Source organism: Armigeres subalbatus, chromosome 1, assembly GCF_024139115.2.
Source record: "Armigeres subalbatus isolate Guangzhou_Male chromosome 1, GZ_Asu_2, whole genome shotgun sequence".
Classification (NCBI taxonomy): Eukaryota; Metazoa; Arthropoda; class Insecta; order Diptera; family Culicidae; genus Armigeres; species Armigeres subalbatus.
In genome coordinates this window covers 147,619,678-147,636,649 of record NC_085139.1, presented here as the reverse complement: position 1 = coordinate 147,636,649, position 16,972 = coordinate 147,619,678, and the positions used below count along the sequence as shown (strand labels likewise).

General features: G+C 38.3%; 1 protein-coding gene across 5 annotated transcripts in view; it reads right to left on the bottom strand.

Annotated features, from left to right (window-relative positions):
* The window catches only part of LOC134205222 (protein unc-80 homolog), a 75,888-nt gene that overhangs the window by 50,661 nt on the left and 8,255 nt on the right, over positions 1-16,972 (bottom strand). For all 5 annotated transcript variants that reach the window (XM_062680277.1, XM_062680278.1, XM_062680281.1 and 2 more), the window contains exons 3-8: positions 9,636-9,662; positions 2,067-2,087; positions 1,812-1,957; positions 1,571-1,733; positions 1,000-1,210; positions 594-937 (exon numbers count right to left, since the gene is read on the bottom strand). In XM_062680277.1, coding sequence (XP_062536261.1) covers positions 594-937; positions 1,000-1,210; positions 1,571-1,733; positions 1,812-1,957; positions 2,067-2,087; positions 9,636-9,662 — 912 coding nt within the window. The remainder of the gene's footprint in view (positions 1-593; positions 938-999; positions 1,211-1,570; positions 1,734-1,811; positions 1,958-2,066; positions 2,088-9,635; positions 9,663-16,972) is intronic.

The following is a 16,972-nucleotide window of genomic DNA, read 5'->3' as shown; positions in this document are numbered from 1 at the left end:
TACAAAAATACTTCCACATTCACATAGTATGATGGGTTTACAAATACTTATGGATACCAACTGATTTTGACCCTTAAATAGTTATAGTTTTCTAGAAATCAAAGGGGGCGTTTTGGCCAGGTGGGGCGCATTATACCGTCTTACCCTACAGGAGTCACTCGAAAGAAAGTTTGCTCGACTAGTTCATAACTTAGGACAGTGTTGTGAAATGTTATTTCGTTGTCACGAGACTAAGTTTTTTTTCTTTTTAAAAGTTATTTACAATTCGGGATTTTATATAAACGTTAACATCTTAAAGAATTCTATAACTTTGTCTAGAATATAAATAGAAGGCGTGACATTTTTGTAATTTCGCTTTCATGTTCCACAGTTTGTATTCAATAATGATCAATTCGACAAAGTTATAGGCGGTAATCCCGAATAGTAAATAACATTTGAACAAAGTTATTTGCAAATTAGCGATAGCAGTTCCATGACACCGAAATGTCATTTCTCAACACTGATTGAGGAGTCCATTTTATAATTACGCTTTGCTGGACTCTACTGGTCGCCTCTAGTCACTGAATGTTTCACGTTCAAAACAAAATACTCACGCTGTACGTATCGATGCGGTCGAAATCGAATTTAGTGGCAATTTTGTCCGGTCGTTCTCTTGCGCCTAGTGGCATAGCTTTGGCACCCTTTCGACTAGTGGATTGATGTAGCAGACTAGCATCTGCGGTGTAGAACGACGAATCTGCCAAATTACCGCCGACAGGCAGTTGAAATATGACAACTCGTTCCTCTTCGACACTGGATGCCTCCTCGGGGATGGTTTCGGGAAACACGGAATCTTTTGGCGATGATATGTAGGACAGTTCGTCCTCATGTTTCGGGGTTTCGGAGAATGAGATGCTGGGTGGGGAATCGATTCCTTGATGTGCGGATTCCGGTTTTTCTGTAAAATTGTTCACAGGTGACAGGCTAGTAAACATTGAATATTGATTTGATATGCATTACTTGGAGAAAATACTTCCACTGACGGTGTGGTGCTCACAGAGTTGAGAAAATTTCGAGCCTTAGGTTTTACAGGTGCAGTGAAACAGGGTGCATTTGGCGCACGATATTCCCACATTCCTTGCCACATTTTCAGGCCATTCTCAAGCCGAATGTTTTGGAAGTCGGATTCTTTCAGCATATGGGCGATAGGAGCAAATAAATAAACGAATAACTGCAAAAAATTGGAAGTAAGTAAATTATATCGCGCTTGTTAGACAGTTTTAATGAATGAAGTCTTTTTCTCTTAAGGCCCTTACTGCCGCTAACCGCAAGTCAGACTTATCTGGATATAGCGTCCATATACAGATAAGTCTGACTTGCGGTTAGCAGCAGCTTATGCTTTCATTATTTTTTTTAACGTAACTTTCATATGTCACGTTTCCTTGTATGAGGGATCCAACATTGTTTGTATGGCATGTAACATTTTTACAAAACCCTTTACCATAAAAAAATGTGACATTATGGATGCATACCCGAAATCTACTAAATAACAATCGAATTCATGTGGCCCGTCTACCCACCCCATGCTTACCGAAATAGTGGGGATAGAGAACAGATAAATTTGTTTGCTTTTGACCTCCTTGTTTGCTTCCAAATCGTCGTCGGCACATTCTTCTGCGGCAAACAGTAAAATCCAATGGAGCGTATAAAGAATTTTCGTCTCGGCTGCTCCCAACGGTTGTAAATCCTTAACGCTGAAACAGACACAAAGACATGGATCGGGGAATAGAATGCCGCTCAGTCACTTGTGGGGTTTTGCACTCAATTATTACCGATTGTGCATGAGTGCACCGGCACAGTGCATGACGTGCGGTAAAGCGGCCTGGACCAGTCTCCAGCGGGGAATTGATTTCAGTGCCGATTCAAGCGATGGCGATAGCCCGTAGAACATGTTCTGCACCAGTGACTTCTCGAATGACTGTAAAATATTTCGGATGTGATGGATCGCGTAGTGTCGGACGGAAGTAAATAAAAAATTCAGTATTTCTCTCGCTTTAGCACCGCATAATCGAATCAGCTAAACATACCTTACACGCCTCTTTCAGTTCCTGTGAAGTGGGTGGTGATTCCAGCAGCAGAAGGATGTGCAAACGATGGTCGGCGCCATAGGATTCATGGAATTAAGTATGATAAAGGATGAGGGCGATGAAACGAGGTTAAGAATAGAATGGTCGTAAGAATCCAATCAATAAAAAGTGTATTTTATTAAGACTTCTTTGAATACTTGATATCTCAATAGCAGGAATAGAAGATCGGAAATGAAGCTTGTGATAAAACAAAAGAATAAATGCTTTTAGTTGGTAATTGGAATGCTGTACTTAAGTAGTTTCTTTTATGTGATTATTATTTATCTTTTTTATAAGAGTGGTTATAAATACCTACTTGTGAAGCTAAAAATAGCACTACTTGTGATTTGTCAAGAACGAATCAAACATTCAGTTGCAAAATTGAACAAAACGACAAAAATGTATCAGGAACCGAATCCCAAGTTTGATTTCCGAATCTCAATATGTTTCAATTCTACAGTTTTACTAGAAACGAGAAATCAAGAATCAGAATTCATTTCAAAGTTTAACAATCATTTTAGGAGAGGGGTGGATAAATTCTGAAAAACTTCTTACCTTATTAATGTATCGTTCCTAGGCTTCGAGACTATGTTTTTTTTTTCAATTCGAGGATTTCCCAAGAAAGTTTTCGGAAGATGTTACAGACAGATCATATCATTGGTCGGTGTCGCTTGTTAGCCGTACAAGCTTTTATTGCATTCTATGAAACACATTTTTATGTTTTACGCGAGTTTTTCAACAATTTTTAAATTAAAACAGACATTCTTTTAGGTGCAGGAATGATTACGGACAAACTGTATACAGTGACCGAAGTCCTATATGATGTGCATATTTCCGGATGAGCAGAAGATGCGAATAAATGTTTTTCATGAGTTCAAACTTTGCGTAAACGTTTGTTGGACCGCGACTTCGAACATGTGATTTAATGAAAATAGGTCCACAATAATTAACACAGAGAAAAGACGCGTCGACGACTCGGGGTAACTCTCGATGTTGGCAAGTCGGAGGTACTGTGATGAATTAAGGATGGTTTGTTGCAAAAACATGTGATGCATTGATGGTATCTTCGCCAGAGCAAGTTTCTTCCAATGATCAAATATTTTTTTATTGGTGGTTTAGTGGTTTGCTAGCATACTATAAATCGGATATTTTGCACTGAGTAATATGGGGTGCTTCATTGATTCCTCGAGATCGGTGATATTCAGACGCCCTCCGACGCGATTTAGTCTGAATTCTTTTACACGTCAAAAAGGTAAGTGCACTCTATTTGAAAATTGCTTCACCACATGCAATCGTACTCTTGAGGAGAACTTTCACGTTGAGTCAATCGACACAATAGTTGATCCGCTGATTTAAGTTCATCGGTGCTTATTGGAGAAATAGACTCTACGGTGGGCCTGAATTCCACTTGCCTTGCAGTTGACGATTAGTGCATCGATTTATTAAAAGACCTTGTAAGGTATCGCAACCAGAATGCGATGTAACACCAACATTTGGAGAATTGCTTGCAACATGAAAACAGTTTGTCGATGAAAGTGAGTTGTGCGGATGTCATAGCTACAAGATGATGTTTCTGGCTTATCTTCTTCGGGAAGTACTCCGATAGGCCACATTTCGAGTCCAGCAGCCAAGCTGATCCAGTCCACCATCTCTGGCGGTTCAAAAGTTTTACTGCATTTAATCTTTTTGATATAATATCATCCACGGAATCGTCGACATCGACCTTATACCGTTTGGGGCATTATCTTGAATTCTGGAAAAAGGGTTGGCGAAAGTCTTTAAGTGGCCAGGTTGTGATTAAGGCAATTGCGGAACTGTCGTCGGACAAGAAATATACTGCAGCGAATAGTTTGAGGGCAAAATTCATCTTTTTGCCCAAAACTACAGTAAGAACTATGCAGCACATAGTTCCATCCGAGCAATGGTGTGCCAAGGAGAGAGTGGAGTCACCTTTGAATTTGATGCCAGCAAATGGGTGGACATGTCATTTCATGATTGAGTACAAAATCGTATACACCATAAGCCTTTTCAGAGGCATCAGCGAAGTAATGCAGCTGAATAGTGTTCGGATTGGCGAGTAAAAGAAAATGGGGATCCTGATTTGGTGGAGGAGGTCAATAGTTTCATAAAATCCCTTGCACTCTGATTGCAGTTTAGGTGGTAGAGGATCTACCCAAAGGAACTGGGACAGCCACCAAGGCGAGTGGTGACGGTGAAATCGTATGAAAAGTGACAAAAAATCTGACTGGACGGTCGGACCCACTAAAAGAGTGCTCTTTGAAGATTAGCCTGACGTGCGTCGTTTTGCACGTCGACACATCGAATACCACACATGTACTCATCGTGGTGCTGGGAAGCTTGAAGTCAGGATGATGTGGAAGAAACAGTGGGTCTTCGTGTTGTTTAGAAGCTCACTGAGACGCTTCATATGACCAAGTAGTTTGTAGTTGTTCATAAACTGGTGGCAGTCTGCCTTTGTTTCAAGGTTCCGCTCTGATCTGCTTTCAAGGCTGAGAAATCGGTACTCAGATCGGAGTTCTCCGTACTCAACATCTACATCATTTGCTGCAATGTTCCGTTTGGAGGTGGTGCAACGCGTTTTAGACGGTTTCGTTTGGAATAGTCTCCCTTTCCAAAAACCTTTGGAGTGAAGCTTCTAAGCGGTCTTCGGTAGTGTATTGTAAACAAGTTCTGGAAGTGGGGCAAGATCGTGGGGTGCCAGACAGGTTGACCTTCACTGAGTGACATCTTATTTTGCTTATGGAATTCGCAAAACGTTTCAGCCCAGATCACCGAATCAATTTTGATGGGTTTTAGAAACTGCGGATCGGCCTACGGAATGACTGGTAGTAACGAGGGGACAAAGTATGTCTTCATGATAGGCAAATCGGCGGTGGGATAATCGATGACGCGAGTTTCGTAGAATACGATTGTGTTCTGGACCAGAGGGCTGCAGTGACAGTTCGCTTTAACTTTTTTAGGGCTGCCTAATACCAGCAACATAAACGTTCACTTTGGCTTGAGGATTGATGAGTAGCTTGGCATTGGTGAGCATCCCGATGGGCACTGAGTCTAACGAAGCTTGGAAAACCATTCCATCATCATCGACGACAGTGAGAGCTACTGTCTCGAGAAACACAGTGCTTATTTGTGTTTGAGCCGGCATGCTAAAGAGGTGGGAAGACGTGAATAGTCCATGGGCCCGAATTCGAGTTGACAAACGTTGATTGACAAAGGTTTTTGAGCCTCACCTTCGATTGACAGGCTGAGATACTGGAGCTCAAACACGATAGGGAGATCTCCATTCGAATGAACCATTGATTGACAAGTATTGCCATTTGGAAAACTGGCTATGGTGGAATGGAAAACTGCATCGGCTTTCAACGAAGTTTTGAGAATATTTTGATTTTGTTTTGTTGGTTGGTTGTCGAAATCAGCTCTCTTTTTCAAATGATTGTCTAGGTTTTTAGGACCATCCAGCCTTTCGAGATGCCCTGTACTTCCAAAAACTACTCCTGTCTGTCCAACGACTATTCAGATGAAAATTTGGCAAAGTTCTCGTTTTCCGTTAAATTGACCAACAAAATTTTCTGCGGAATCACAATGCACAAACCGAGCTCTTCATGGACCAAGCTTCTTTTCAGCATTTTTCCTAAGTGGCATTTTGCCACTAATTTCGTAAACGAATGCAGTATATGAATACTCGGATCTCTATTCGTCGAAACATCCTTCCCGCAACGCACGAATCGGTGCGAAACTGAAAGTCATTATCCATGTCCATTGTCCACAACCACACTAGAGTTTTCTTTGCACAAATATCTTCGAAGGGTGAGTGGTACTAGAATTACCGAATCTATTCTACACAAACTCTTTTGCATCGATTTAACGTTCAAATTCGCAAAAAATACTAATCACTAAACCTCTCCTATTTCTCCTTCGATACCGAACAGATTCGATATCACAGATCACAGAGATGGCGATTAGAGCACAGGCTAACAAATGGGGTAACTATATGATGACAAACTAATCTTCACCCGTGCAGAATGGTGATCTGGATTACCACCACATTAACTTCCATTTCAAAGAAGTTTCCTTCAAACCGCTTCTGAGAATCACTAAATTATAAGACCGTTGTCGTATTTAATCACATGGTCCTGGATCGCTCACGCTGTCCCGCCGTTCTTGTAAACGACGAACGTGCTCTACAACGGTGCGAGTCTCGGAAGGTCAATTACTTATTAAGGCACAACTATTTTAAGCAAGCGTTTTATTCCGACAGTTTACCCTATGCACTAGGATTTTAGAGTGCAATTACAGACACCGCAGAGTTTACGAAGATCGATTTCACAACGCTCTCAAGATTTATTTTTGAAGAATGTACCGACTGTATGAATTGTTTTTTAATTGCTGAAGAAGAAAGTAAAAAGAAGGAAGGAAGAAAGAAGAAGTAGGAAGAAAGGATGAAGAAGGATGAAGGAAGAAGGAAGGAAAATAAAAGAAGAAGGAAGAGAGAAGAAGGAAGAAGAAAAAAAGAAGAAGAAAGAAGAAAGAAGGCTGAGGGAGGAGCAAGAAAGAAGAAGGAAGAAGGAAGAAAGCAGATGGAAAAAGGAAGGGGGGGATAAAGAAGAAGGAAGAAGGCAGAAGGAAGAAGGAAGAAGGATGCTCCAAGAAGGCGGAAGAAGGAAGAAGGAAGAAAAAAGAAAGAAGAAGGAAGGAGTAAGAAGGATAAAGGTATGAAGAACGAGGAAAAAGGGAAGAAGGTAAAAGGGAGTAAAAAGCGAAGAAGGAAAAATTAAGAAGAAAGAAGAAATAATTGAGAAGGAAGAAGAAAAAAGAAGAAAGAAAGAAGCAACGAAAAAAAGCAACAAGCGAGAAAGAAAAAAGAAAGAAGGACTTTTATCCTTTTTTATTAGGACTAAGAAGGAAGAAGGAAGAAAGAAGAATGGAGAAAGAAGAAAGAAGAAGGAAAAAAGAAGAAAAAAGTAGAAAGAAGAAGGGTGGAGAAAAGAAGAAAAAGTAAGAAGCGAGAGAAAGAAGGAAGAAGAAAGAGGAAGAAGGAAGAGAAAGAAGGAAAAGGAAAAAGGAAGAACAAAGAAAGAAGAAGAATGAAGGAAAAAAGAAGGAATAAGAATGCAGAAAGAAGAATGAAGAAGAAAGAAGGAAGAGCGAAAAAGAAAAAAAGGAAAAAGAAGACAAGATGCAAGATGCAAGACAAGAAGGAAGATGCAAAAAGGGTAAAGGAAGAAGGGGTAAGGTGAAGAAAGAACTTCTCATTTTTCACTTTTTGCTTCTTTTTGCTAATTCGGCCTAATGGCCATTCGGCCTAATGACCATTCGGCCAAATGACCTTCGGCCTGACACCGTTTTTTCCTACAATGGGTCGAAGTTGGCAATTGATATGTAACGGTCACTTAGCATTCGACCCTGAATCTCGCCGATACGATACGATATGATACGATACGAAATCTAAACATATTTTGCCAGGACGGAATAACTTTGAACAAAAGAGAGCAGGTGAAACTGGAGCAAAGTTCGAAACGGACGTTTGGTACCCTGGAGCACACAAGGTTTCACGCTGCCTATCCGTTCCCGGTCCGGATTGGACCGATACCCTAATTTAATCTATAATTTCCGCTCAAGCGCCAGCACACCCTAGAGCGTAATATGGAAACGTTTGTGAAGCCGTCTCAGCGTCCTAGGTCCCAGCCAACTCCTTCAAGTCTATCGATCGCGATCCATCCAACAGAACTAACTAATGGTTATAGATGCTAAACTAATGGTTATAGATGTTTGGTGCCATTTTGGATTTCGAGATGACCGACTACTGCCTAATGAAAGTAACCAAAACCCATTCAAATGGGTATTGCTGAACGGTATCAAAAATTAGAAGACATGAATCGATGTTCGACGCATAAAAAAAAACAAAATAAAAAATAAAATAATATAAACATGGTCATTGCAGAAACGGACTCAATGAAGAGAAGGAGCGAATCGATGTTTGGCTATTTTGGACTTCAAGATGACTGATTTCCGGTTAATGAAAATAGGCGGATGAACATTTAATAGGGGAAGTGGGCATTACATCATATTTATTGTTGTTGAGATGAACGTAACTAAATTGGACCCAAATCATTAAGGGCGAAAAAAAGGTTCAAGATTATATATAGGAAGGTAGGAAAAACTGAAATTTTCCACATTTGGAAGAGCATCTAACATTACGGCGAGGCAAAAAGCTCTAGTAGGACTTGCCCACAATGTACTACGCGTCTCCACGCACTATTCATACCAGAATGGGGATTGAATCCTAAAGAGAAAGAACAAGTCTCTCACTTATCATCTCTGTATAGGGGAAGAGACCCTAAAACGCCCCCCGGGGCAAAACAACTTTCGGGTATTCACTTATATTTACCATGTTTGAGATAGCCTTAATAAAACTAGACGTGAAATTATGCAGGTTAGGCGAAAAAAGTGTCAAAATAATAGATAGGAATGTAGGAAAAACTGAAATTTTCCACATTTTGATGAAACATCTAACATTTCGGTGAGGCAAAACGCCCTAGTGGAACTATCCTACAATGTACTCGCGTCTCCATGCACTGTTCATACCAGAATGCTGATGAGCCGACGCATGGTACATTGTTTCCTAAGAACTGCCTGCTAAAAGGCGTTTTGCCGCATGAGTTTTCTGGCAACGAAATATCACCACTTTTTATGCCTGCCGCCAACCGCAAGTCGAACACATCTGTATATGGAGTCCCATTTGATAAATTTGTTATCATGGCTTGTTATGATTCGGAACCGTTTTTGCCCCTCTTTTATCGTTGTTCGTTATCTATTGAGATTTCTGCAAACCCTGTACCTACCAGAATGCTGATTGAACGACGCGTGGTGCGTTGTTCCCTTAGAGCTGCTAGCTAAAAGTCGTTTTGCCTCATGCGTTATCCGGCAACAGAATATCACCACTTTTTAAAATGTGAACATTATCAATATGAATGAGATTTTCTACCATTTGAAGATGGCATCAACTAGCTATGTTGTTTAACTGTTGCATGAGGTAAAATACCCATGATAAACTTGATATTAAAGATATTAAAGCAGTCTTTACTTAGCTAGGGCATATTGCCCTTTCCCCTGCGTATGGTCCCATAACTGGGTCGATGAGTTGAAATCAGACATGGATGTTCGATGCCATGTTCTATTAGAACTGCCGGGAACGAAGACTGAACCAAATGTGGTGTATTGCTGATTCCTCGTTACTTTTACTAATTATGTTAACGATTCTATAGGTAACTTTTAAAATTATATGTTTTTTTATTTTTTTAAAATTTTACTGCAACTAATAATTGTATAACAATGTAATATTACGTAATATGTAGTTTTCATGTTTTACCAGATTTGTCTGTAACTTATAACATATCAATTTTTTTGTTTAAATTATATATTTATAAAAGCAACCTATTTTGGGATATCAAGTATTCGTAAGTCCTACGAAGTGTACGTATAAAAAAACTGCACATTATTTACACTTACATGATGTCCAGGTGCATGTTGACAATACTTTACACACAGTTATTGTTTTAAATGAACATAATTTTAAACGAGTACAGCGATGTTGTTGAAACATTGTTTTTATGCACAGATGACGCATAGAGAATAGAAAAAGCAAAGAAACATGGTTTGGAAGAAAATACATTTAGTCATTATTTACAGGAACAATACCAGGATTACCATATATACAGTGAGCAAAACCAAACGAATGAAAGCAGACATAAGGGATACAAATCAATCGTTAAATACAAGTTGGGATCAGTGGTGCAATTGATTTTACGATGCTCATTTTAATTTTTCCGGAGCTGGCATCATAACATCTATTTAGGTCCGTCATAAACATGTCCTATAAATTTTTCTGCGGTGGCACCGATACCAAACGGAAGACGACTTGGCAGCGAGTCGAAGCGAATGTGGAAACTTGTTGGCACGAAATGAAGCTGAGTGTGAAGTGGTAATAATCAAATAATAACACCCGTCGGCACTATACATCCCGTTGAACGAGGCGAAACATATCGAAAGAGAGTATAGGTATGGGGTTGCTGGCTCCTGTTGAATCCTCTGCATAGGACGACGACGATGCTTGCCGTTCGATGCTAATAGCAGTTGTCATTAGTAATTGATGCACACATTCACAGTGATATGCTGCTAGATTTCTGTTTACTTTGGTGATCACAAATCGCAGTTTAAATTATGGCTCACCAACTTGGATAGTTTGGCATTGGCTGGATATCCGATGATTCTTACTATGGTATATGTATTAATGTGTTCTATTGTTAGATTGAATCTACCGATTGTCACAAACCAAAGAACAGGTATAAAGCATTAATATTCTTAACCTTCTGTCTGTGCTCAAAAAACTTAGGTTCGTAAGCTTATATTGACCTCAAATTGAAGTTGTTATGACTTTTTTTTTATATTTGCATATGTACAATGTACAGCATGTGAAAGATTTGGTTTGAAAATTGTATTGGATGTAACCTCTTCTTTCGACGGGGTTTGAACCCACGACCTCAGTATGCTAGACAGGTGATTTCCCCACAAAGTTATGAAAGAACTCCTCCGTCCTCCGCAGTTTACTGATGAGCCCAAATTCCCAGTAACCACCAAGCTGCAAAGCATAGTGAGGTCTTTTTAACCAATACATATTTCGAACTAAATCTTTCACATGTTGTGCATGTGCATTGTTCACAAATCGAGTTTTCTAACATAACTAGTAATGAATTTCCAATCCGGGTAGTCTATACCCGGAAAATAAGCAATTAACTTTCTTTTTTTATTATTTGACCAATTTCAGATTTTTAGAGTTCAGAGTTTTTTTTTGTATAAATTAATCATCATTTAGAACGTCACCCAATGCTGTCCTTGGCTAGTTAAGAGTTAAGAGACTTTTTATTCTTATGTTGATTATAAAGTCCTGGCCATTTTGAAATGCTCCTCTCCAAGAAAGAGGTCCAGGAAGGCGTGTGCTTTGATATAAGACATTGATTAGTTTAGCATTGGACAGTTTTATGGTGGTTTGCATAAAATCATCATTTTGGATAGATACAGCAAGATATTTCAAAAGGAGCTTGAATGGGTTGTTGTTGTATTTGGTTTATTTAGGTGACCTTTTTGGAGCTTAGAATGCACTATGGTACAGGATACAGATTTACGCGGAAAGATGCATTTTACGCCAAAACTATATTTTTTAGAAAAAAAAACTGTTGTTCTACTAAATTGTTCGAGACAGTAAGGCCATCATTATGGTTCTACCAAAAAATAGGATGGCCCAGCATGTAAAAAAAAATAGTTTTTTTTATTTCTCAGAATATTGACATGTTATGTTCTACAAAGTTGTAGCGCAGCTTATTCCAATCAATTTTGCTAAAAATGCTTTTTCTGTAGCTCTTAAGTTGGCTGATTTAGAGCAATTTTACCTTATTGGATTAGGGTGTACCTCAAAAAAACAGTATTTTTTATCTACTTTTTTTGTTTTAGATTTCTCGAAAAAGTCGTGTTCAGGTGACTTTTAGAGCTCAAAAAAATGCAACTTTTTATTGGTAAATATGGTCAATATATTTTTCCGATAAAAAGTTATAATCGTTTTTCTGTCAAAATTACATTTTTTTCATAAGTTGATATCTCAGGTTAGGGCAGACCAAAAAAATATATTCATACGGCATCTGAAAGAGGAACTCATATTCTTTATTGTGTCAAAAAATTGGAGATATGTTATTTTTTTATCTCAAGTTTAACCAATTTTACTAAAATTATGTTTTTTCAAATAAATTGATTTAACTCGACAACGGAAGAAGATACAGACCATATTCTTATAGCAAAACACGCGTTTTAAAAAGCCCCAAAAGTCTTCAGAAGGTGACATACGTGAAAAAAAAAATTGAAAAGAGCAGATCATAAATATTGTTTTTTAAGGGACACCCTAATCCTGGTAAGTAAAATTACTCTAAACAAGTGAGCTTGAGAGCTACATAAAAAGTTTATATAGCAAAGTTGATTGGAAAAAGCTGCGCTACAACTTTGTAGAACAGTTTACGTCAATATTCCGCAAAATAAAAAAATAAAAATTTCACGTTTTTATAAAATGGCCCACCTATTTTTCGATAACTCTATAATAAGGGCCCAAGTATCCAGAACAACTTTGTAGAACAAACTTTGTTTCTTAAAAGTATGCTTCAGACCGAAAATGCATCTTTTCTCGTAAATCTTGCAATACGATGATAATGATAAAAATAAGTGTTAAAGCTGTAGATTTTTTAGTTTTAATTTTTCACGAATGTTATGTTCTAATGACTTTTGGGGTTTTTCAAAACGCGTGTTTTGCTATAAGAATATCGGCTGTATCTTCTTCCGTTGTCGAGTTATAATAATTTTTTTTGAAAAAACATTTTAGTAAAATTGATAAAACTTGAAATAAAAAAATAACATATCCCCAATTTTTTGACATAATAAAGAATTTTAATTTCTCTTTCAAATGCCGTGTAAAAATATTTTTTTGGTCTGCCCTAACCTGAGATATCAACTTATGAAAAAAATGTAATTTTGACAGAAAAACGATTATAACTTTTGATCGGAAAAAGATATTGAGCATATTTACCCATCAAAAGTTGCATTTTTTTAGCTCTAAAAGTCACCTGAACACGACTTTTTCGAGAAATCTAAAACAAAAAAAGTAGATCAAAAATACTGTTTTTTTAAGGTACACCCTAATCCAATTAGGTAAAATTGCTCTAAATCAGCCAACTTAAGAGCCACAGAAAAAAAAAATTTAGCGAAATTGATAGGAATAAGCTATGCTACAACTTTGTAGAATATAACATGTCAATATTCTGAGAAATAAAAAAAATATTTTCTAATTTTTTTATAATGATGGGCCACCCTATTTTTCGGTAGAACCATAATGATGGCCTTACTATTTCGAACAATTTTGTAGAACAACAGTTTTTCCTAAAAAATATAGTTTTTACGTAAAATTCATCTTTCCGCGTAAATCTGTATCCTGGACCATAGTGGAATGGTGTAGGATGCGATTTGGATGGATTTTCTTGTTTTCCGGGAAAACTCAGCTCAGATAGAAATTTTTGTATCGCCTCTAAACAATGAGTCCCGTTATCATGGTGCTCGGAAAGTTGTTGTCTACTCTTTTTGCCTATGCTACCAGCTGGAAGTGGTTTAAATCGAAAGGATGTCTTTGAAAAATTGAACATTCATGTTCACTATACTAAAACTAATTTATTTGGCTTCGCTGTGGTTGCTATTCTTGGTCAGAAACGCTCCTTAATCAGTCGTGCATATGCAATTCGTTACACAAGTGTGCTGCTTGGGATTTCGATGAATCCGTTGCTTCAACGATACAAATACAAACACAAATCTTCCGATCATTGGAAATTTTTTCTACCATATATGGCCTGTATAAGATGCTACATCGAACAATTTATCAAGATTCTCAACCAAATTCATGTGTTGTTGTTGGTTATCCGTGCTCCTATTTCGGTTCTTTTTTACACAAAGCCTATTACAAATGGTTTCTAATCTTCTTATTCACATTTTGAATCTTTCGTGTAGAAATAAATGTCTTCTCTCAAATTTTCATCACTATTCTAGCTGCACGATTTGGATTGATTTGAATTTGGGTGCTATAATAGAAAACCAACATTAGAACAGTATTTACATGACCACATTTTGTTCAATTAGCTTGGGCGAGTGTACAAACAGCGTGGTGCGTAATAAATGAAATAGTTTGATTAATAGGCTAGTTTATCTGTCTTTTCATGGTTTGTCGAGCATGCACTGTAGTACGATAACATGGAATCTGTTTGTTTTCCGCAGCAACATGATTTTTTGACAAAAATAATTATGTGAAGTAAAACAGACTGAGCCATTCTGGTACAAAATCAATCCTATTTTTCGTATCGCAAAAAATAGCGTGTGCAACTCAGTGCAACACTCGATTTTTTTAAGAGCTCGTAGTATTTATCCAATTCGGCAAGCTTCGTAGAATGTACCGCGTACAACTCGTGCAGCAAAAACACTTTTTTGCAATTCCTGATCATAATACCTGGTTTACAGTTGGCATTTGAGTGATAAAACGGCCTACTTTTCCATACCAATGAAATGGGTGCTTTAATGAACATTATGCAACTCAAATGGGTTGCATAAAATCCACTACAGCACTCATTTGGGTGCTCTAATGGAAAACCAGCATTAGAACAGTAGTTTCATGACCACATTTAGCTCAATTAGGTTGGGTGAGCGATCAAATAGTCCATTCTTCGTGTCACATAATAAATGAAATAATTTGTAGGACATGACATCAAACTCACCAAAATCAGGTTTATCTATTGCTTTATGGTCTTTCCAGCATACAATGTGGCACGATAACATGGAACGTGTTTGTTTCCTGCAGCAGCACGATATATGGCAAGATTGATCATGTGAAGTAAAAAAAATGTACCATTTTGGTACAGATTATCATATTAAAGCCAATTTTTCGTCATTGCAAAAAATAGCGTGTGCAACTCGTTGCAAAACTCGATTTTTTCAGCACTCGTAGTATTTATCCAACTCGGCAAGCCTCGTTGGATAAACGTACAACTCGTACTGAAAAAATCATCTTTTTGCAACTAGTTGCACAAACTACTATTTTCCAACTAGTTGCACAAACTACTATTTGAGGTGGAGCACAAAAAAACTTTGATGATTTTTTAGGATTTTCAAAACGTTCTTCAACAAATATGAGGAGTTTTTAGATTTGTTTTATCCCTCCACCCACCTCTTGACCTTTCGGAGACCAGTAGGACATAATTTTTATTAAATATTCGTAACGGCCTTGAGTAGAAGCATAAGTATAAGATCGCTAGAGGCGCTGTTATCCCATACAGCAGCGGTTCTCAACCTGGGGTACATGTACCCCTGGGGGTACCTTCGTCGAACCCAGGGGGTACCTCGGACAAAAATGCATAATGGCGGATTTTTAATCAAAACTTTTTTATAAAGTTTTGATATATGTTTTTTTTTATTTCAAGATTTTATCTTGTACATAATAATATGCATTGCGACTAGGCTATTGACAAAGACTATCCAGTCCTTTCCTCCACAACCAACGTAATGGATGAAAGGATCAAAAGGACAGAACGATGAATGAATAAATTTTCACAATCTTCTATACTATCTACCTGATTGAAACAAAATGTTGAATGATAAAAATATGAATATGCCTCTGAACTAAAATTTAGAGCCTACACGTTCGGAAGCCTCCATTTAAAAGACATGAAGGCTTTTTTTTCCGAAAAGCTCCGTTTTTTCGAAAGCCTTTTATTAAACAGCTCGGAGAACTCTTTTCAAGAGGATCGGAGGACTTCTTACAAATGTTTCGGAAACCTACTTTCAAGAGGTTCAGAGGCCTCGAAAGCCTTTCTTTTAAGAGCCAACCATGGAGAGTCGCTGTCATAACTTCGTTCCAGCCATATAGGGGCACACATTTTGGCAATCCTGTCGGTCTATGTTTTGGAATCACAAGACGCGTCTCGAAGACCGTCGGAAAATGGTTTGTGGTTTGCAAAATCACAAGACGCGTCTCGAAGACCGTCGGAAAATGGTTTGTGGTTTGCTAAATCACAAGACGCGTCTCGAAAACTGTCGGAAAATGGTTTGTGGTATGCAAAATCACAAGACGCGTCTCGAAGACCGTCGGATAATGGTTTGTGATTTGCTAAATCACAAGACGCGTCTCGAAGACCGTCGGGGAATGGTTTGTGGTTTGCAAAATCACAAGACGCGTCTCGAAGACCGTCGGAAAATGGTTTGTGGTTCGCTTAATCACAAGACGCGTCTCGAAGACATTGGGAAAATGGTTTGTGGTTTGCTAAATCACAAGACGCGTCTCGAAGATCGTCGGAAAATGGTTTGCGGTTTGCTTAATCACAAGACGCGTCTCTAAGGCAGTGGGAAAATGGCTTGTGATGGCGCGTCTGAAAGACCGCTGGGAAAATGGTTTGTGGTTTGAAGATCATCAAAGCCTCGCCTGGAAGACCGTAAGAAATTGGTTTGTGGTTTGCAAAATTACAATGCGCGTCTGGAAGATCGGTGGCTTAAAAAAACTATAAGGCGTGTCTGAAAGGTGGCCGATAAAAATGTATTATAGTTTGTGAAACTACAAGGTGCGTATGGAAGACAAACGGAAAATGCTTTACTAGAAAATTCTAGAAAATTTCAAAGTCCTGCGAGCATTGATTTTGATTAAAACAGATTTAAATATCATATCTTCGTTCCGGCCATTTAGGGCAGCACAGTTGGCTACAAAGAAAACTTTTGGAGAAATACTGCGCACAAAAGTACGCCAGATCTTATAAGGGGCAACATACTCAAATATAACTCCTCTCTAGTGCCGCTTTTTTAAGCAGGACACATTATACTGATAACCGTTTTGTAGTCCTGGACATTCTGAATGACTATGACAAAATGTATTGAGGGTAGATAGATAATGTTTAATGCGCACTAGCCTAATTATTTACTCCTACACAAGACAGTCGATTACACACCATTAACGCATCATTTATTCTTCTTCTTCTTTATTGGCATTACATGCTCCACTGGGACATTGCCGCCTCGCAGCTTTCATTAAGCAGTTCCACAGTTATTAACTGCGAGGTTTCTAAGCCAAATTACCATTTCTGCATTCGTATATCATGAGGCTAACACGATGATACTTTTATGCCCAGGGAAGTCGAGACAATTTCCAAGCCGAAAATTACCTAGACTGGCACCGGGAATCGAACACAGCCACTCTCAGCATGGTCTTGCTTTGTAGCTGCGCATCT